A 21,780-nucleotide genomic window follows, 5' to 3' on the forward strand; every position below is an offset into this window, starting at 1 on the left:
ACAGAGTGCTCGACGAGCCGATTGCTGAAACTAAGAGGCAGAAAGGGAACAGCATGCTGGCTGAAGCTTCCCGTCCAAGGATGCAGCCATGTGAGATGTTGTACATTGGCATAATATATGGCTACTAGGTGCCCCACGATGGTCGAGAAAGGAAGGGACTACGCGATAGTGACGAGATAGGAAGAGTGATGCCGGCAAGCCGTGATGCTGGAAAGGGATCTCAGTAAGTGCTGTTGAGGTTTCCCATAGAAGTGCGGTGGAGCTGCACAGGCTGCATATTCCGGTTCTGACATGACTCGCGATGCAAGCTGCGATTTCCTGGGGAGTTCCGTGTTTCGCTGTGGCTGAGAGGTGTGTAGCGATGACCACTGACCAGTGTACAATCGCTCGATGAGTCGCCACTTAGCGAGTTCCGCTTTGACGACGAGCCAGGGCTGTAGCTGTATAGATTCGTCTGTGAGGCAGGACGTGTCATTGGGCGTGTTTCACGGACGTAGGAGTAGTTTGTCGCTGGGGCTGGCGCACTCATCCCTTCGAGAAGACCAGAAGTACTGAAGTTTAGCTCTAGCTGAGATGCAGTCGTGGTTGCAGTCGCATCGTCCACGGTCGACGTTGTATTTGGCATGTAGCTCATCCTGCTCTCCGCGTTGTCTGGCATGACCGGGGATATCAGTTGCGTAAAGGCATCTGCAGATGCCGCCCCAGATGCGTTGGCGTGGCTCTCGCTGTCGGCAGTCCACGGTAGTAAAGATTTCGTAAACGAGCCTCTACCGTCCATACCCGAAGTGCCGATAGCCTGTGCCGAGCGGAGACGAGCATCTTGCATCTGGTCTACAACATGACTGCTCTGAGCTGGGCTCGGTTGTGGCATTGGCAGTTGTCTCCTAGGCACACCGGAATCCAGAGGGAGAGGTTGTCGTGGATGGGGCCTCTCAGGGATAGTCAATTGCAGAGAAGACATCCCGTTATTGAGCGGGGATACGTCCGAAGGTGTGGATAGTCGAGCGTTTGTATGAGCGAATTGCAATTCCTGATCAAAGTATGTGCTTCCTTGCTGCAAAGACTTCGCAGTTGGCTGAGTCCAGCGATAAGGATGCGTGTACATGTTTGTGTTTGGCATTGCTGTAGATTGTGGTAGATATGTCGGCGGCTGGTCGAGAGGGTAGGCGTCAACCGGCGATGTGTCTTCCGAATAAGGTAGAGTCCACGCCGAAGAATAGGCCGGCTTCGAATCGAGCTGCGAGTACTGCTGATTTGGCATGGCGCGTGCATAAAGACCGCCATTGCCTCCCGTGGAGTACATCGACATCATGTTATGCGCGTTGGCCATGCCACTGAGGCTGTAAGCCATGCTTCTGTCGTCTAGCACTTTGTGGACGGAATCGGATCCCACCTGGCTGAATGAGTGAATGTGCAAAACGCAAGCAGCTAACGTACTCTGTGAAATTGACAGCCCGCCGGCTCCACTCCGGCCGTTCGACAGTTGACGCATCCAATACCATTTCCGGGATCGCCGCTGCATCGAATCTTCCTCTTGCGGCAACGCGCGCACTGGAGGCAATGTTAGTAAAAGTAGGAACAGCGTTTCTGGAAAATATCGCTAGGAAGGCAGCTAGGAATTGTGTTGATTGTGAACGCTTCGGAACTTTTTGAAGCACATGTTGACATACCGCTACTGCAATGCGTCGTCTCGCTGGCCCGTTTCCCATCATGGGTTCTTCCATACTGGCTCGGTTATGCATACCGCCCACTGGGCCGCCCATGGGATAACCTCGTGGATTTTCTCGCGTATTATGAGCTAACGATAGCGGAGCATTGCGATCGCTGTACATGTAGTTGGGATACGATAGGTTGTGAGGCAAACAGCGTCGCGGACTGCCGTACTCCATGACTGATATACTGACGAATCAACTGAACGTTAGCTATTTCAGTCATCATGACCTGAAGTTGACTTACATCGTACAGGGATACCAACAAGATCGACTGTTGGCGAATTACCAACAGGTATGATTCGGATAGCGTTCGCGGGATGCAACGCCCGAGTCAAGAAAGGGCAGTGGTTGGTGACTGAACCGTGGGCGCTCCTCCAGGGAGAAAGTGTAATGAACCGGTGAGCAGGTCAAACGATGATCGGCTGGCAGGAGTATGTTTATAGCCTAAAGGAGTTCCTTGCGTCGGCGAAGACTGTTATACCGGATAAGAGGATGACGCAAGGCGAACGTGGCTCCAAAGGTTGACTTCGAGCGAAGTATTATGTTTGTAACTCTCTGACCCCCATGGAGACTATCTCATTAGTGGCCCCGGACACCTGCATGCATGGCGCGGTACTGTCACCGCCGATGTACAAGAACCTGGGCCTGCGCTTCCAAGAGAGCACTGGCCAAGCGCCGCGGAGAGAAAGACAGGTGAAACATTGTACTGCCTACACCCTGTGTGAATACTCTTTCTAACAAGCGCCAAAGCCGAATGAATACCCTTGAAGTATGTGATGTGGCCCCCACCTCTTCCTTGATGGGGCCATCTCACAGTCGTGAGGCTTTAGCAGATGCCCAATCGGACAAACACTGATGACCTTTTCCATTACAAAGAAGCCTCGTTATCAGTTGGGCTTGACCTTTCGCAAACGTCGATTGATGTTTGTAACTGACGTGGTGGTACCGCGGATCCGGGATGTAAGGTATGGATTTAACAGTCTTGTTCGATCTGCCCTAGTCCAAGACGAGCACGCTACCTAGGTAGGCTCGCAGGGGTCTCGAAAGCGTTATTGCGCTACACTTGCTAGGAGTGAACTTTCTGTGAGAAATAACAGGCTGCCGGCCGGCAGACACACCTACTGAGAACCCTCGAGTCTGATGGTGTCGCTTGTAGCCTGTATCAGCACGTTTGATTCTAGGAAGAGTCTGTTGTCAGATCAACTAATCGTTTCGAGCATACATGGCTTGCGCTGAAACGTACCTGCAGATGATAGCCAGCCCTCCTTGAAGACCCTTATGATTGGTTGACTGGCTAGCCAATACCGCTGGTCGTATCTACGATCACGTCATTTGCTAGCAATCTGTTCAACCTACAAGTTTGGCCGCTGAGAATGGTCCAGGGAGCTGGCAGAGGATTGTACGATTGGCGATCCAACAGCCCTGCAATGAACATGTATGCTACCGCTGGCATCTATCCCACAGTCCCACGGCAAACGGCTATACGGGGGAAGCTGGGGTAAGGTTCCGGTGGGTTCTATGCCGATTATGGATTACGTCGAACGAAAAGAACTGTCTCCAATGATGGCCCGCCTTCCAGATGGTTACATCTAAGACCGATTTGAGAATGATGGTACATAGTGTACCTGAAATGATGTTCCGTGTTCACTTTGAGTGAGTTATCCGAGCGCGCTCGAAGCTTGAGCATACCACGGGGTGAAACAAACCTGCCCGGCACCTCGAGGGCCCTAGTGCGCTAGGAGTTGGAAACAGACCCGGCTTACACGCAGATGGTCAAGACTGAAATTGCTCGATCTGTCGATGTAACAAGCCAATGTGCGCAGCACAGGCCAGCGCCAAGCTGCAAGCAAACTTCGATGCGCATCCCATGAAAACGACCCATCACCGTAAGGCGATCTTTCTGGACCTATAGCTTCATACCCCGGTTCAATGCATCGATTTGCATTAGCTTGTGCATGAAGTCGCACAGCTGCGTTGGGTCGGGCTATACCCGCATCCGGTCTGAGGCCCGTGGGGTTGGGATGACAGGCAGATTACAAGGCTCGTGGATCCATCGTTGCTGTGCGTCTCTTGACAAGTGGGTTGCGAGCACACATGAGCGAATTGCTGAAGCTCCGTCTTCGCAGTGACAGTGTCACCGCACTTGTAATTGTCAGTCATGCTGTGTCGCCTCCCTGGAGCAAAAGAGCTCCTGAAATCTCGAAGAGAGCAGCGATAACAAAGATTCCTCCACTTCCAGCGAGATAATCCCGTGGTCCTTGAGGAAGGATGAACTGGTCGCTCTGGGCTGGGCCGGCTGTCAGGCTTTGGCTGGAAGCAAGTCCAAGCGAGAAGCAGAGGCCCGCTCCAGGATCTGGACAGCCGGTGGTGGGAGATGTGCCCAATATACAAAGTATACAAAGCGATGGCCTTTGGTCCAATGCCCCTGGCGGACGGGGCCGGGGATTTCGGATCGATGTGCAGCAGGCAATGCAGTGGCTGCCCGAATCTGTGTGCAGGGATCGCCGTCAGACGCCGGGTAGCACTCAACGATTCGCCTCTCAAAAGTACTCAGAGCTCCTTCTTGGTACTCTCACTATTTCTGGACAATGGCTTGACAAGCGTGGAAGCCTGCATCTCTCAGGCGCGTCCCTAGTTCGATCTGTCAACGCCAGTAGTGTATGCATCAGGACGCAGCTCTTGCATGTGGACAAGCGGGACCAAACGACGATCTGAAGCGCGGGCTGATGTGAAGGCTGCTGGGGCACGTTGCCCAGGGAGTATTGGCTCAGCAGCTTGCGAGACGTGAAGGTGGAGAAACGCGACATGTACCTGGAGCTAATCCGTATTGGGCGTTACGTCATGATGACTAAGCGTCGAGGCTACGCGGTCCCGGATGATGTCGCGCGCGCCGACGAACATTTGCGACAAACACTCGTTCTCGGCACAACATAGCCCAAATCATGTCTGTGCTGCTGGAAACGTCACTCGGAGACATCACAATCGACCTGTTGGTCGTCGATGCGCCCAGATGCTGTGAAAAGTAAGTCATCCAATCCCTATCGCGCGCCTTGGGTTTTCGCACCTGCATGCTGCATGCTCCATCCCGCTGTCGCCCCAAGCTGAGCATAAACAGACACTGACAATTTGTCGCCTTAGCTTTCTCAAGCTGTGCAAAGTCAAGTACTACAACTTCGCCCCCGTTCATAGCGTCCAACCAAACTTCTCCTTCCAGACGGGCGACCCCATCGGCCCTGGTTCCAAAGACAGCGACGGCGGTCGCTCAATATGGGGCTTGCTCGACCCCGCACAGCCCGCGAAGAAGACGTTCGTACCCGAGTTCAAGCCTAAGCTCAAGCATGCCGAGATGGGAACCGTCAGCATGGCGACCGCGCCGAACCCCGAAGATCCAGACGAGCGGTTCGCCGGCAGCCAGTTCATCATAACGCTGGGACAGAACATCGACTACCTGGACGGCAAGGCGGCCATATTCGGAACAGTGGTGGAGGGTTTTGACACGCTGGAGAAGATAAACACGGCATATATCGATGACCAGGGCCAGCCACTCAAAGACATCCGCATACTACACACAGTCGTCCTCGACGACCCATACGACGACCCCGCCGGCCTCGTGGAGCCACCCGAGAGCCCTGTACCCTCCGCCGCGCAGCTCGCCACCGTCCGCGTCGCATACGATGAGAACCTCGACGAGGACAACGACCCGGAAGCCTTGGAAAAGGTCCGCAGAGAACGTGAGGCGCGCGCACAAGCCCTCACGCTCGAGATGGTAGGTGATCTGCCATTCGCCGAAGTCGCACCGCCTGAGAACGTGCTGTTCGTGTGCAAGCTCAACCCAGTGACGCAAGACGAGGATCTGGAGCTTATCTTTTCGCGATTCGGCAAGATTCTCAGCTGCGAGGTCATCAGGGACAAGCGCACAGGTGACAGCCTGCAGTACGCCTTTATCGAGTACACCAATCAGAAGGACTGCGAGCAGGCCTATTTCAAGATGGATGGTGTTCTGATCGACGATCACCGCATACACGTCGACTTCTCCCAGTCCGTCTCCAAGATTGCCGACGATTGGCGGGACGTTACGAACAAGAAGCGGAGACGGGCTGCTGGCGGCTTCGGTGGTATCGACAACCTCGAGAAGAAGAAGCAGTATCGTGATGGCTCCGGACGCCAGATCATGTCGGATTCTGTTGTCAACAACTTGGTGGCCGATCGCGACGTTTCAAAAGATACCGCGCCACGGTCGAGGGATACCGGCAGAGATGAACGACGAGACGACACACGGAGACGCGAACGGAGGACGGAATACCACGACGACCGCTTCAAGCGGAATCGTAGTCGGAGCCCCAAGCGCGAACGTCGCGATGGTGATGATGGAAGGTACAATCAGAGGAGAGAGCGAAGCCGTAGCCCAAATCGCCATCGTGACAGCCGTTGGGAGAGGAGTCGGGATCGCTATCGCCGGGACGATCGGGACCGCCGGCGATGAGAGCACCGTTCTGTAGATTGAAGCCACTTTGGTGTTTAGGATTGGGGTCAAGATTGTACTGCTAGTATTGCGACATCTGGCTGGCTGTTCTACGTAATTAATGCAAATCTTCATACATTACCAACGCGAAACACAAATCCTGTCGTGATGGTATGCGAATCTGGTCACATTTAATCACATGGCCAGGTATCATGTGTGGTAGATTTACTTCCTAATTAGGTCTATATGTATTGGATGTATATTAGCTAATGTCAGATAACAGAATCGAAAAACGAACTTTGCGCGTTGGCGACCGTGAACTTCTAAGCATGCGTGCCGTCATAGTAGAGCATGCTGCGTATCGAGCACTTACGATGTTACGTCGGCGTATCACTTCAAGGCGCCGTCGTATGGAGGCAACACTTGTAAGGAGCCAGGCGTCGTATCGTACGGCAACGCGATGGTAGGGCAGTCTCTTTTCCTCGATATTTGCGATGTTTACCGGTCGATGAGGTTTGAGGTAGTTGGATGCTCAATCGAAAAAGTTGGCTATCGCCGGTTTCCGAGGGAGGCGTAGTATGTTATTCGAGGTTTGGACTTTCTGTCCCTTCAACCTGAGACGACGGCGGTATCATGCCCTGCTTCCTCAGCACCGTCCTCCTCTTCATCGCCGTTCCCCTCCTTCTCAGCCTCATAAAGCTCGATCAGCTCATCACAGCACGACCACCAGGTAGTCTGCATCTCCAGCTCTTCATCCAGCGCCTCAAGAAGACCCTCAGGCGGCATCACCGGCTCAAAGATCCGCGCAAAATTCTTCTCTAGCAAGTCGCGCGCAGAGTCCCAACCGCCCTGACCCAGCCCCTCAATGAACTGCCACCAGCCTACACGAAGATGAGGGATCTCCTTAAGCAGCTTCCGCACGAGGTCGTATTCGTCCCCACCTTGAGTCACTACAGCGGCAGCCGCCTGGTAAAGAGCCGATCGCACAGTGAACTCTGCATTTTGAGCATCGCTAGCTTCGGCAATGGCAGAGGCGTAGATTTCGCGGTAGTGTTCGTAGTTCCATGCCATGTAGGGCGCATAATGCAGGTTGAAGACGTAGGGTGGGAACCAGTCGTGGCGGAGAAACATGGGGACGGCTGTGGCGCCGATACAGCGGGGTGCCGTCATGGCGTTGTCCCAGTCGATTATTCCAGTTACATTTCCCTCGTCGTCGCAGAGAATGTTTTGCAGATCGAGGTCGTTGTGGTGAAGGGTGAATGTCTCGCCAGGTTGCCCGCGGAACGCCGACTCACGGAAAAGCATGCAAAAGATGGTTATTAAACCCCTGGCCTCATGCGAACGGCCTTCCCACCCTTTGTTTTCGTCTAGTATATTTTTGATGATCTTATCATTGAGCTGTTTCAGCTTGGCTGTCAGGCGGGCTTGGAAATACTCCTCGGTAGTAGCAGCCGCTGGACGTTTGAAAGCTTCATCACCAAGCTCGTCCGTCCAGTGGCACGTAGGTCCGATACCGGTCAGATTACCGTCGTCGTCGAAGGTAGGTGCTCCAATGGCATTAAACTCAAGGCTCCCGATCTGCGTCATCGCCTGTGCTAATGAGCGTAGAAACTTGATACGCTTCTTCTCAATATGGGGAGGCGGGACGTCCGCGTTGAGGAAGGCAGTTTCCTCATCGAGTCCATCGGGGTAATCTTCTGATGGAAACCAAGTCTTCCAAGCGGGCATACCTGGTAACATCGTCATAAGGATGTACGGGAAACCAAGTGCATTCTCGTGGCCCGTGGAGTAGTGAATGACTTGTGCGACAGGCACGATTGTGTTCTTGCGGATGTACTCAATTAGCTGAGCCTCGTTCTTCAGCACGTAGGAATCTTCTTCCGTCCAGTGTTCGAGAGTGCCATGTCCAGGGACGCGGACAATGTACTTGTGAGTTTGTTCGCCTTCACAGACATTGACAAAAGCCGCCAAGTTGTACGTGCCCTTCCCAAAGCGCACCACTTCAACGCTGGCCGTAGGAGAAGACGTGAGGTTGCAAGCTTTGACGAGTTCGCAGTACTTCTCATTTGGAATCGCGTCAATCGTATCCCAATCGCAACGATCATTTTCATCTGAATCCTGGGTATCGGTATTCGTGCTTTCGGACTGCTTCTCCGTACCAGTATCAGGAGGTGTACCCGAGCCAATAGCCGAGTCATTGCGTTTTGGCTTATTTGAATCGAATTTGGAGAATCGGGGGGCCCTACGTTGCGGGAAGGCAATCTTCTTCCAGAAAGCCTTCATATAGCTGCGCAAACGATGGGTCTTTTCCTTTTCCATGGGAAGCTGCTCCGGCTTCGCAGGGATTTCGCCTCGAGTTTGGTTCACGGTATTTGTGGAGATGTGGCAGGCAATAGGTACCGACGAGTGTACAGGCAGGCTGTCTTGCTTCTGAATTTGTGCTTGCTCTGGATCCGAATGCGTTTCGGGAGAAGGAGATATACCTGGCACGAAGAATATGTCGCCACAGTCAGGACGTGGGAGAGAATGTTCGGTTGCAGCTGTCGAGTTCGAAGACGATGGCGAGTTTGGATCAGTATTGCAGGCTTCTGGAATGTGATAAGAACCCGTCGTGGCTGTCGGCGTGTCGCTTGGTAGACGAATCGGGGAGATTGACTGATTCGTCGGGGACGGCTCTCTAGAAGTTTTGCGGCCCAGAGTAATGGAGAATGAGTACCGTATGGTCTTGCCGATGTTCAATACCTTCTCTAATCGGCTACGCTGAGTAGCATCAGACGTGTTGGTGATGGGAGATAAGGTAGCAGTCGCCGCGCGCCCACCCTTCTTGTTCTTGAAATCGAACATTGGTGTAAAGGTAAATCGATTCCGTCCGTAATGCTTTGCGCGCACAGAGGAGAGTTTGGTGGTCCAGTCTTGGTAGCTTCAGGCTTGAGAGTTGCTGTTTTGGAGGTTGAGTCGCCCACTCTAGACAAAGGGCCCGCAACAACAAAGGAGCGAAAGGGAGAATGTATACTAAGAAGGGGTCGCAACTACAGTGAATCCACATCAGTACGGCTGCGCCTTTTGTGGGACCAGAGCGTGAATCACGCTGGAAACAACAGAAGCTCGTGCACGTGAAGCATCGGCGTACTGAGCCAAGACCACTACCCGAGCCTTCGTGTTTGTCAATAAACTTCTACCACGTGAGTGAAATGAAGAGTAAGCGTTTCTATGATCATTGGGGCAGCGATCTATAGGTTCTGGACCATGTCAGACAACTCGTAATTCTATGTTGGGATGGTCACATACCACATACCTTGTAGTTTCACAATGAAGGACACAAGGCAAGGGGCCAAGACCTCGCTGTTGTGCATTGCAGATGATGTCTTCGATCTTCTATAATGCCGACAAGGTAGAAGAAGAGATCGTCATGTCTGATGTTGGCCCGAAGATGTCCGGATCTTTAGATGTAATAGTCTCTCGGTGGTATGATGTGCGTGAAAGTCGACTGTGAACTCTGCTAGGATCGGTATGAGGTCTTCTGTGTTTCATTAGCTTGGCCAATAATGTGAAGTACCATCAGCGCACGCAAGCCTACCCAGACTGTGGTAACCCAGTTGCCGCTATAGCATTCACCTTTGGCGCCTCGCGGTATATCAAAAGGCGCTCCCTCTACTATTAGTATACACGCACAACTTACTCCACGACCTGCTCTCTTTCGCAGCACTTTCAACCTTACGACCAAGCGCTGTAGCCTCTCACGAGAAAACGCGTACCCAGAGCACCCAAACCTGTGATACGTCCTCGATCTTACCGAACTTCTTCATTTCTTACCCCTTAATCACCCACAGTCCTAAGGACCGCTATCCCATTCGTATTCTCGGTCGTAATACATAGCCGCTGTAAAGCCCTTGTACTTTCCAGTCCTCTGTGTAGCATATCCTGCTGTCCCAGAACCGGAAGATATTCCAAGATGCCCATGTTAAAAGGTTGGAGGAGCAAGCACGGCGGTGGAGAGTCCAGAAAAGAAACGAAGGCCAAGTCACTCCCTCTTCGACTCACCTTCACGGAGCAGACACAACCTGATGACTCCATCATCAAAAGTTTTGACGAACTCTATTCTAAGACAGTCAGAGTCTGGAGTGGTGGAGTTTGGAATAGCGATGTGAAGAACGGTGCCACAGGCGCATTGTTCGACTCATCCCATCATGTGCCCGGCGAGGGCACTAAGAACCGCGCGGCTTTCAAGGCCGGCAAGTTTGGCTTTTGCTTAGAGTGGATCGATTTTCCGTACGAGGGAGAAGTCTATCGTGTCCGGTGCATGAATGCGTTTTGCGTAAGATCGCAGCAATGTACAGACCACCCCAAAGCAGTGTATAAGGATGGCCCAAACCGCATCTATGATCTCATGCATTGGGATGAGAACGTCACATATGGTATGATCAAAGATACCGGCGCTCCAGCGATCCCTTTGACGGATCACCAGCGGAAGCAGCAGGTCTTGGAGGAACTTGAGGAGGTCCAGGCTAAGATTACCGTGGCGAAGCAACGCGGCGAGCTTGCGACTGCCAAAGAACTGGAACGTCAAGTTTCCAACATCCAGAGAGCGCTGAAAAACAAAAGTTACTTGCTTGAGGACAGATCAAACGCCGCGTCCCAATCTTTTGCGTCGGACACTATCCTCAACTCCCGGAAAGCTGTAAGCAACTCAACACCAGGTAATCCAGTCCTCGACGCCAAGGCCAGGCGTAACCCGAACAACACCACGAAAGGAGGCAAGAAGGACTATACAAAAGTCCTGGGTCCGATCCAGGAGCAGCAGGGGTCGTAAAGTCCCGTTCGCCCATCTTTCTAAGACCCCTGAAGGGTCGTTTGCAGGGACACCTCGTACACGCAGTCGGTGTCTCGTCCTGAATATTCCTGAACCAGGTGCCTAGCGATGATATAGCGAAGCCGATGCGCTAGTTTTGATATAGCGTGATTTCGAAGTATCATATAATGAATTCCAAAGCTATCTCTTTCTGTCCCGTGATGTACGATAGTCTTCTAAGAGAAGCGGAAGAACACAGGCGTGAACTGCTACATGCGACGTTGAGGGAGCGCATTGAGGCGTGCTTCAGGACATATACCGGTAACTGTAAGTAGGCTGTCGACGCTCCCACGCTGCCGCTCGATCGTCCAGGCGAGGAAGTAGTGGTGCGCAAGCGTTATATGCATCGTTATATAGCGGTAGGTAGAAGTTGTGACGAGCCCGCTGTAGGCGGTATTGTATGACGAACTTGAGGTAAGTACATTCCGCCGCGCGGACGCAAACGGCAACCACAAAGAGCGACCCACCAGGAGCCAGGCCTTTTCCTTTTGGTCATTTCGCAAGCGAGCTTGATTTGCGTCTGCCGTGATAAGAAGTAGCAAAGCATTCGTGACAATCTACGGTCCAAAGTGTGAGGATGGAGTGAGGTGTAAAGGCGAGGAAGCGACCCTCAGCGCGGAAGCAAAGGCCGCACACCAAGACACGTGATCGCGCGGCTACCAAGTGCGGAAACCACGACACCTGCATCATCGCCTTTCTCCTTCGTATACCTAGTCGTACAAAGGCGGCACGTAGCGCCTAATGTAGGCTATGTCTACATATAGGTTTACTGGAAGTGACTACAGCTAAGCTCTTCATTTTGAGCGCAGAACTTGCTAGCAGTATCTCACAATACAACACTCTCATAGACGGACAAGGGGAAGAACACCAACACATATGACACCACGCATGATATACACCATTTGACAATAACATCGTCATATTTCTTCTTAATTATCTACTCCGACTCCGACTCAGCCAACGCGCAGCAACGCAACAACGTGACTCTATATTCCCATCTCATGCGTCTCATTTTCCTCCATCCCTTTCCTCGCAAATGAAAAAAAGCCCCATCGAAACGCAATTTATAGCGGGCTGTCTTTCTAAACATGCGCAAGCATCCATCTCCCAAAAAGAAAGCCCCCGATTATGTTATAAGGGCGCGCGAAGCAGTAACTCGATAATAGCAACGCTCAGCTTCCAAACGCCCATGCGCAATTTTCTTCCGAAAAGGTAAAAAGCAAGCAATGATTAAACGCCCGTAAAACAACCCCAGCCGCGTAGAAGGGAACTCAGGGTGTTTGTATGCAATCTTGAACCGCGTGACAAGAGTAAAAAAGAAGAAACGCGCAAAAAGCAAGGTTTTTGGTGCCACAACCGTGCAGCTTCGGATAATAGTGGTACAAAAGCATAAAAAGAGGGAAGTAAGCCCCATCACTCGTTGCGCAGATCCATGATATGTAGCGGTAGTAGTGCCGTGAGCCTAGTTAAAGGAACGGCATACCACATATACAGACATGAGACTGCCATACGAGACCAGCCGTGATAGGGTAGAGCAACCATGGCCGAAATGAAGTTCTAGGAGAGAGCACTCTCGGGGGAGAAGGGGAGCAGGCATGCAGGACACTTGCTCGACATTTTCACACCGGAAGAGGTCACTCATCCAGATCATCAATCCATGGCAAAGAGAGAGGAGGAAAAGAACATTTTCATACACAAAAACTAGAAGGAGAGATCGAGAGGGAAAAAAGAAGGCTCCGATACCTACATCGCCATCAAGCCAACTATTGCTTTGGAGATCTGGAAATAAACGTCAGCACGTGCAAGATAAAACGGAGGGTTGTCTACAACTATGACCAAAGGGGTACTTACGTAGGAGAGTACGCTCCGCCCGGAGAGGTAGGGCTGTAGCGCGGGGAAGTAGGTGAGAAGGAGCCTGCTGGACTCGTAGGCGAGTAGCGAGGCGACGTCGGGCTGTACTGCGGCGACGTGGGTGAAGTCGGAGACTGCCTGTTGCTGCTCGCTTGGTACTGAGGGCTTGTGGGACTGTACTGCGGCGATGTGGGGCTGTATTGTGGCGAAGTCGGGCTGTACGCGGGGGAGGTCGCGCCACCCATGAACGTTGGGGACGTCGGGCTGTAGTTGGGCGATGTGGGAGAGTATTGAGGCGACGTCGGGGAGTAGCCAGCAGGAGATGTGGGCGAGTACGACGGTGATGTGGGTGAGCCGTATCGAGGCGATGTAGGCGAGTAGTGCGGGGATGTAGGCGAAGCCATGTATCCTGGTGATGTTGCGGCGAACCGAGGGCTGGCAGTACCAGGCGAGGTAGGCGAGTAACCAGGCGAAGTTGGCGAGAAGCCTGGAGACACTGGGCTGGTAAAGCCAGGGGACATGCCAGTGAAGCCTGAACCACCCGGGCTTCTGCCTCCGTCGTACCCGCCGGGGCTGAAACCACCACCTCCGTACATGCGACCATAGTCAGTGAGACCACCGGAATCGTCACCTCCACCAGCGGCAGCCATAGGAGAGAACGAAACCTGATCGTAAGAGCCGACACCCATGCCACCCTCGTACGTGGGAGAGCCCAAGTCGTAGGGTGTGTTGGCTCCGTCACTCAGGTAGTTGCCAGCGCCAGCAGCGCCACCCATCATCTTGGAGTTGTCCTCCACCATGGTGAGAAGCATGGCATTGTCCATGACCACGTCGAACTCTCCGGTACCCATAGGCGCCAACTGACCGAGCATGATGTTCTCAGATACACCACGGCAGTCGTCCAGTTCACCAAATCCGGCAGCTTCCAGGAGAATCTCGACCGTCTCTTCGAAAGAACAACGCATAAGAGCGCCAGTGTCGTTACGGTTGATACCGTGACGGGTGATGGCCATGAGAAGACCACGTTGGCACATGATGTCGACGAGCAAGGCCATGTGACGATGGTTGACGTAAGAACCGTCGAAGGACAAGACCATACCCAGCTCTTTGAGTAGACCAGCACGAGCTGCTTCGATTCCAAGAACAGCGAGGATCTCGATGAAAGAGTTGGAGTAGGTCTTGGTGGCATCAACGCCCTCAATGGCAAGCACCTCGGCCAGTGCAGTACCTGTAGTATCGAGCACCCACTCCTTACACTCGTCCTTGTTCTTCGAGTGCACGAGAGACTTGTCTGCCAACTCAACGGTAGTGATGTGGTCTCGGATGAAAGCACGCTCGATACCGCGAACACCACGTAGCGTAACGTCATCGAGAAGATGCTTCTCAAGCTTGCGCATCCATCGCTCGTCACGCTCGTCCTCATCCTCGTCATCCTTCTGGAGGTTCTGGTCCCAGATGAAACGAACACGCATGACCTGCTCGTCGGCGTTCTCGTCACTGAAGATGACTGCCAGATTAGGCTTGAACTCTTCCTTGATCTTGCCGGCAACTTCGCCAATGGTGATACTCTTGTCCAACAACTTCTTGCGGTCGAGGATGATTCGAAGCAACCACTTGGACTGGGACTCAATAACTTCGTCCTCTTCGGGAAGAATGAAGTAGGACTCAACCATGTCCTGGTCCTCCTCAACTAGCGTGGACTGGATGTCGGGGTCGTAGTAAAGCTCAACAGCTTGTGTCAATGAGCGGAGGGTTGTGAGCTCGATGGTGCTTCGCAGGCGCTTGGCATCCTGTTGGCTGGCCTTGGAGTCTGTTTGGCGGACCAACATAGATGGAGTCTTGATGTTGGCAGCGACGTTCAGAATTTCCTTGAGACGAGGCACACCGAGAGTGACGTTCTTAGAAGACACACCGGCAAAATGGAAAGTGTTAAGCGTCATTTGTGTAGCGGGTTCACCGATGGACTGCGCGGCCAGAACACCTACCATCTCACCAGGAGCGACAGCGGCCTTGAGGAAACGGTCTTCGAGTTCACCAAGAACATAGTTCAGGGCCTCCTTGTTCAGGCGATGCTGAACGACAAGCTTCTTGTATGCGAGACGAGCGCGAAGATGAGCCTTGAACAGATACGTTGCACTGCTTTGGGCCTCTCTTGACAGTTCGTCGGTGCCACGAATAACAACCAATCGCTCCAGAGTCTCCTGTACCTGTCTGATGGTCTCGATGGGGTGTAGGTTGCTGACAGCCTTCTCGGGGTTGATATTAAACCGCGCCTGAGCGGACCGGATCATACGCTGAATGTTGAGCGGCAACTGGAAGGACTCTAGGTTCTCGTCGGTCACATTCTTGCGGAGAGTCTGACGATCAAGTTTGATCATCTCGAACTCTTCGTCCAGGGCTCGTTGAACGTCGACGTCACCCTGGAACATAGTAGCACCCTCCAGCTTCGACACCGGAATCTCCGGGTAGTCCGTCGTGAGAACGTCAAGCTTGTATCCATCCTCAAAGTCGGCCTCGGAAGCCATGAGGATATCCATGGACTGGTTCTCAATGTGTGCGCCATCCAAACCATCTTCACCGTAGATGAACTCAACGATATCTCCCATAGAGTTACGCACAGTTCCATCGTACTTCACCATAACATCTTCGAGCGCCTTGACGAGACGACGTTGAATGTAACCAGTCTCAGCTGTCTTGACTGCTGTGTCGATCAAACCCTCACGACCAGCCATGGCGTGGAAGAAGAACTCCGATGGCGTAAGACCGCGCAGATACGAGTTTTCGACGAATCCACGAGACTCTGGCGAGTAGTCATCCTTGGAGAAATGCGGCAGCGTCCGGTACTTGAAACCATAGGGAATACGCTGTCCTTCCACAGCTTGTTGACCGACGAGGGCAACCATCTGAGAGATGTTGACAGTGGAACCCTTGGAACCGGAGACGACAGTTTGGACAACGTTGTTGAAATCCTTCAAACTGGTCTGAGCCGCGGTACCTCCACCCTCACGACCTTCGTTGAGGAACTTCTGGACCTTGGATTCGAATGTACCACGAATCGTCATACCAGGCATGGGCTCAAGCGCGTCCTTAGTAGCCGTCGCAATGATCTCCTCAACCTTGGCCTTGGACTTGCCAATCTCGGAGGCAATCTTGTCGGAGGTGGCAGGGTCCGGGATGGTGTCACCCACACCGAAACTGAAACCGTACGTAAGAAGCCACCAGTTACAGATGCGCTGGCAGGCATTGAAGAACTTGACTGCTGCATCCGGTCCGAGCTCGTTGAAGATGATGTGAATAACACCACCTGCAGAGGCTCCGACAATCTTCTTTGTGACCTGACCGTAAAGCAGCTGACCACCCTTGATAGCGAACGACTTGTCGACGATGTCGTTGTATGCATTGGGCTTGGAGTCCGCCTCCTTCTTCTCAATGTTTACCTCGCGTGGGAAAGCCATACTGATAATCTGCTTACCAGTCCAGAGAGGCTTGGGCTTCAGAATGGCCGGCTCTGGAACAATACCATCCCAATCAGGCACCCACATGAGGATGGGCATGACCTGCTCGATGGGGATGAAGTTGTCACGACGACTCATCTTGTAAACACCGAGAAGCGTGTCCTGCACGATACCCATCAAGGGCTGGTTCTTCTGTGGTGATACAATCTGCTTGGGAACCATGCACAAGTTCTGCACCTCAGCGCGGGTCTCGTCACTCTGGGGGACGTGAAGATTCATCTCGTCACCGTCGAAATCAGCGTTGTAGGGTGATGTGACGGACAAGTTGAGACGGAAGGTTGAGTAGGGCATGACCTTGACGCGATGTCCCATCATGGATTCCTTGTGCAGCGAGGGCTGACGGTTGAAGATGATGACATCGTCGTCGTCAATGTGGCGCTCGACCTTCCAGCCGTACTGTAACCGCAGGTCGTCGAGGTTCTTGTTGTGCTTGAGGTCGAGACGGACACCGTCGGCCTTGATGACGTAGTTGGCACCAGGGTGTTGGTTAGGACCGTTGCGCACCAGGTTCGTCAGCTTGCTGATGTTGAACTTGGTGACAACCTCGGGGTATGTCAGGGTACGTGCGATAGATCGGGGCACACCGACTTGGTCCAGTGACAGGTTAGGGTCACCGGTGATGACAGTACGTGCGGAGAAGTCGACACGCTTTCCCATCAAGTTACCACGAAGACGACCCTCCTTGCCCTTCAAGCGACCACGGATAGTCTTGAGCGGTCGGCCAGACTTCTGCATGGCCTGTGGAACACCGTTGGCGTCGTTGTCCATGTAGGTGGCGACGTGATACTGGACGAGAGCCTCAAACTCGGCCGTTACGTGAGCAGGCGAACCCTCCTGCTGACATTCTGCGACACGACCGTTGGCGCGGATAATGTCTCCAAGCTTGTAGGTCAAATCGTCCTCTCCACGCATACCCTGGCCGGTACCGTCGACGGAGATACTGGGGCGAACCGGAGGTGGAGGTACTGGCAGGACATCGAGAATCATCCATTCAGGGCGAGCGTAGTCGGCGTTCAGACCGAGCAGTTGGAGTGTGTTGTCAGACATGAGCTTGAAGATAGTCTGCGCCTGCTTCGGTGTGATGACTTCCTTGCGGTCGCCTTGGCCGTCGTCGTCGTCCTTCTTGCTCTGTTTCCAGGTGCCGGTCAGCTTGAGACCCTCCTTGCGGATAGAGTCTGGCTGTTTGCTGCCGCAGCCGCCGTGGGCGATCTTGGGGAGCTTGTTCTTGTCGCTGCCGTCGTCGACATCCTGCATGCACACGGTCTTGCCCTTGGACATGCGCCAGATCTTGTCGAAACGCTTCTTCGCATCCTTGGTCTTGGCGGCGGCGGCCCAGTCAGGATGGTTCTGATATTGCAGTTAGCATGAGCATGAAAATCTAGGATCTGAAGTCTCTGTCTTCCGCGGGAAGACTTACGAAGTCAGCCTTGATCAGACCACACGTGTGGCAGACAGTCTCGAGCAGCTTCTTGATCTTCACGACGAAACCGACGTGGAAGACGGGTGTGTGCAGTTCGATATGACCAAAGTGACCGGGGCAGGTCTGGATGTCCTCCTTGCAGGTCGCGCACGAGTACATGCGGTCAATGGTGCCGAGCTTGGGGTCGTTGAGACCCTGCTCGCGCGGCTTCTGCTTCTGCTCGTCCATGGTCTCCGGGTAGATGATGTGGACCACACTCATGGCCTTGATCTCCTCGGGGGAGAGCAGCCCGAACTGGATCTCCTTGATCGTCCGGAGCGGACATTTCGACACCTGTGGGGCGCCGGGAGGCATCCTGGCGGTGGTGGAAGTAGAAAGGGACTGCGGGTGAGAGAACTATCGGTCGGCGGTCGCGGTGGCCACGCCGGGCGGTTCCTCCGCGTATTAAGTAGTAGGTGCGACTGCCGTTGTAGCTGCGTCGATAGCTGTGGCGCCTGGTGAGAGACTGAGTGCGCGCCGCGCGCGGAAAGAGATGCGGTCGAAGAGTCGTACCCGTGAAAAGGGCGGACGGGGGTCGGGGGCTCGCCGGGTCGCGCCTCGGGGTCGGAGGCGTGCGCGCGTATTAAAAGCGCTCGGGGGAGCACTATCGGGGTCGGCGAGGTGGAAGACGCGCTCTAAGTAGGTAAGAGCGGCCGTTGGTGATGGCGGGTGGGGTGGTGGTGAGGGCGTCGTGCTGTTAGAGACGGAAGGCGACAAAGAGTTGCGGCCGCGCTTTGACGCACTAGCCGAGTCTCACGTGCAGTGACCACCGCGGACAGCACCACGCCGATTCCATGCTGCTCACTTTGCGCCTATGGACTTCATTCACCAGTCGCGTCTGTAAAGATGCTGCCAATTGAGTTCCTTGCCCTGCACTCCCCGCCCTCTGCAGTGCACCACCATGAATCTCTCGCTGGTTGATCCATTTGTCCTCGCGCAGGACTGCCCCGATGTCATCACCGGCCGCCTACGTGAGTTCGACATTGTTCCCAGGTTACTTTTCCCACCAGGCAGCAGCTGACAACGCGCAGGCAGCGGCCACTCGACGTCAATTCGCTTCAGCCACCGCGGCGATCTGCTTGCATCCGGACGGGTACGCGAATGTTACGCCGTGCCATGTGATTTCCGCTGATTGGATTCCAGCACGATGGCATCGTCGTCATATTCGACATTGAGACAAACGGCGTTGCGCGCAAGCTGCGCGGCCACACGCGCCAGGTCCAGTCTCTTAGCTGGTCGACCAACGATCGCTATCTTCTGAGCGCCGGACAGGACTGGAAGTGCGTGCTCTGGGACTTGAAGGATGGCTCGCGGGTGCGCACCGTCCGCTTCGAAGCGGCCATCTTTATAGCGGAGCTGCACCCAAAGAACCAGTGAGCATACAAGTCACTTTTGCACTGCTCTGGCTAATTGCTTTTCAGCATGCTCTTTGTAGCCGCCCTCTTCGAAGACCAGCCCGTCATCGTCGACATGTCCGAAGAAGTCCCCGTCAAACACTCACTCTCGTCCGCGCCCCATCGAACCGACATAGAACGCGAGAATGCCTCCGAGAAGCAGACGGCGCAAGACGCCAAGCAGACGACCACCATGACGCTCTTTACACCGACGGGCCAGCACATCATAGCAGGCACCAACAAGGGGTGGCTGAACATCATAGACACCGAGACACACGCCGTCCGCTACTCGTTCCGGGTCACCAACAACATCATCGTATACATCCGCATGACGCCATCAGGGAGGGACGTCGTGCTCAATTCGAGCGATCGCATTGTCAGGACACTCCACCTACCCGACCTGAGCGACCCAAAGTTGGACTTTGACACACTGCAGCTGGAAGTCGAGCACAAGTTCCAGGATCTTGTGCAGAGGCTCTCGTGGAATCACGTATCATTCAGTCCTACAGGCGAATACGTCACAGCATCTACCTGGATGAACCACCACATCTACGTCTGGGAGCGTGGCCAGGGCAGTTTAGTCAAGATCCTAGAAGGCACCAAGGAAGAGCTCTCCGTAGTCGAGTGGCACCCATTCCGACCCTTCGTCGCCGCCGTCGGAGTCGACTCAGGCCGCGTCTGGCTCTGGTCGATCCTCCAGCCGCAACGCTGGTCCGCCCTCGCCCCCGACTTCGTCGAAGTAGAAGAAAACGTAGAATACATCGAGCGCGAAGACGAATTCGACATCCAGCCCCTCGAAGAACTGCACAAGCGGCGTCTAAACGCCGAAGATGAAGAGGTCGACGTCCTCACCGTAGACCCTGTTAAGACCTCGGCCACGGAATTCGGACCGGCGATTGGCGACGCAGAGTTCAGGATGCCGGTCTTGTTGGATATCGAGGCGAGCGATAGTGAAGATGAGGTGGTGGCTGTGGGTGCTGGTCAGTTCAGACGGCGCAGTCCTGGCGCTAATAAGGAGTGGATGAATGATGATGAGGTGGCGGTTAGTGGTGATGAGGCAAGGAGAGCTAACGGTACTGCAGTGAACGGGACGAAGAGACGGCGAGGCTGATGAACGAAGCATAGACGGCTGCTAATATCGTTGCTACCAGATGTATGGGAGGAAGTGCTGACAAGAGCGCGCTGATATGACAACAATGTATGGAGTGTGCTTGAACTCAAGACATCATCAATTGCATATGCGGTTGATATACGCCTCAGCGAAGAGGGCTAAGGATATAATCTTATCAATACATTACTACCATCTCATACAAGAAAAACCCTGAACAGATCTGTAGACTACATCAACTCTAAAATTTGCAAAGCAGGCGATTCAACGTCAACGTAGACTCCAGGGTGTTCAGCTTTTTCCTAGGTTGGCGTGCTACCTTGGTCTTCACCGCGGCTCGAATGCTATATTGGCGAATGAGCTTCGATATTCTTCTAACATGCCGTGCTTTCTCTGGTCAAATACTTCGCTTCCACGATGAAGTAGATGTTCGTCTGAACCGCGGGTGATTGTAAACGCCATGATGTTTGATGATGCGTTACGGAGTGGGCTCAAAGGGTTTTCGATCGTGTTTTTCGTTCCGGAGACGAACGTATCAACGGCGTTGTCCTGATCTTGACCTCTACATTCCCAACATGTTGCGCATTTTTTATATCGCTCAAATTCAATATATGTTGATTTCCTTGCGATTGCTAGGTGACCACTATTCTCTTCTATGAAAAATGGCCTCCTGCTGCCGACTAGCAAGATGGATCCAATTGAGCTCCGAAAAGGTCATGTTGTTGCGACTACCTATTTTGACATACTACACATGTCGTACCCACCTCGCATTGTGTTGAGAAAAATGTAGCACCGTGTTCCTCCATATGGTAGGCGGTAGCACATGTTTGAGTCCACAATTATTGGCACGGATTGACTTCGGATGGCGTGGCGCGGCGTCGCTTCATCACACAAACGACGATGAAACCTGTTCTGGCGTTGATCTGAAGGTGATGACCTTGAACATGTTCTGGGCAAGGCTAACTCAACACAAATGCTGCGACGTGTCTGGATTAATCGTGGATGGCTGGGGCTACGATGGATGCGGCGGCAGGTCTAGCAAACGTCACTCGGCCTCGGTTGGTAGGCGTCGTCCCTGGTTGTGGATTGTGATCAGGCCCAGGGGCGATGCATGAGAGTCAGCGGTACTGTGCAAGCTGATGCGCCTCGATAGAACCATGGATGAGGATGCAAGGCGCGTCGCAGTGCGGTGAGCCCCAGAAAAGTAAGGGTATTCCAAGTATAGAACCATGTCCGATGGACTGCAGACTCTGAGCGTCTCGGATGAAGAAAAGGTTGGGTTGGTGTCAGACTCCGGGTGGGCGATGCGCGATGCTTCTACCGCACCGCCCGCCGCTCCATGGAACGCGCAATTTAGCTCGATGCCACACGGACCTCGCCAGTCGAACGCCAACATCCTGCCGAGCACACCATGACGGGCAGAACAGACA

The 21,780-nt window shown here is 53.6% G+C and overlaps 4 protein-coding genes across 4 annotated transcripts; 3 read left to right on the top strand and 1 right to left on the bottom strand.

The window, feature by feature from the left end:
- Positions 1-4,654: 4,654 nt before the first annotated feature.
- CYP6 (Peptidyl-prolyl cis-trans isomerase cyp6) lies at positions 4,655-6,195 on the top strand (the record flags this gene model as incomplete). The annotated part of the gene is made up of 2 exons (XM_049346481.1): positions 4,655-4,734; positions 4,851-6,195. The coding sequence occupies 2 exons, from the start codon at positions 4,655-4,657 to the stop codon at positions 6,193-6,195; spliced, it is 1,425 nt and encodes a 474-aa protein (XP_049196371.1).
- A 3,931-nt stretch (positions 6,196-10,126) lies between these two features.
- J4E93_008584 (uncharacterized protein) lies at positions 10,127-10,984 on the top strand (the record flags this gene model as incomplete). Its single annotated transcript, XM_049346482.1, has 1 exon — positions 10,127-10,984. The coding sequence occupies one exon, from the start codon at positions 10,127-10,129 to the stop codon at positions 10,982-10,984; it is 858 nt and encodes a 285-aa protein (XP_049196372.1).
- A 1,782-nt stretch (positions 10,985-12,766) lies between these two features.
- J4E93_008585 (DNA-directed RNA polymerase II subunit RPB1) lies at positions 12,767-18,163 on the bottom strand (the record flags this gene model as incomplete). Its single annotated transcript, XM_049346483.1, has 3 exons — positions 12,767-13,283; positions 13,304-17,736; positions 17,807-18,163. 3 exons carry the CDS (start codon positions 18,161-18,163, stop codon positions 12,767-12,769), a joined length of 5,307 nt encoding a protein of 1,768 aa, XP_049196373.1.
- Positions 18,164-18,749: 586 nt separating this feature from the next.
- On the top strand, positions 18,750-20,353 carry J4E93_008586 (uncharacterized protein; the record flags this gene model as incomplete). Its single annotated transcript, XM_049346484.1, has 4 exons — positions 18,750-18,819; positions 18,880-18,941; positions 18,992-19,221; positions 19,270-20,353. 4 exons carry the CDS (start codon positions 18,750-18,752, stop codon positions 20,351-20,353), a joined length of 1,446 nt encoding a protein of 481 aa, XP_049196374.1.
- Positions 20,354-21,780: the final 1,427 nt, after the last annotated feature.

Source organism: Alternaria ventricosa, assembly GCF_023758065.1.
Source record: "Alternaria ventricosa strain BMP 2768 chromosome Unknown scaffold_17, whole genome shotgun sequence".
Classification (NCBI taxonomy): Eukaryota; Fungi; Ascomycota; class Dothideomycetes; order Pleosporales; family Pleosporaceae; genus Alternaria; species Alternaria ventricosa.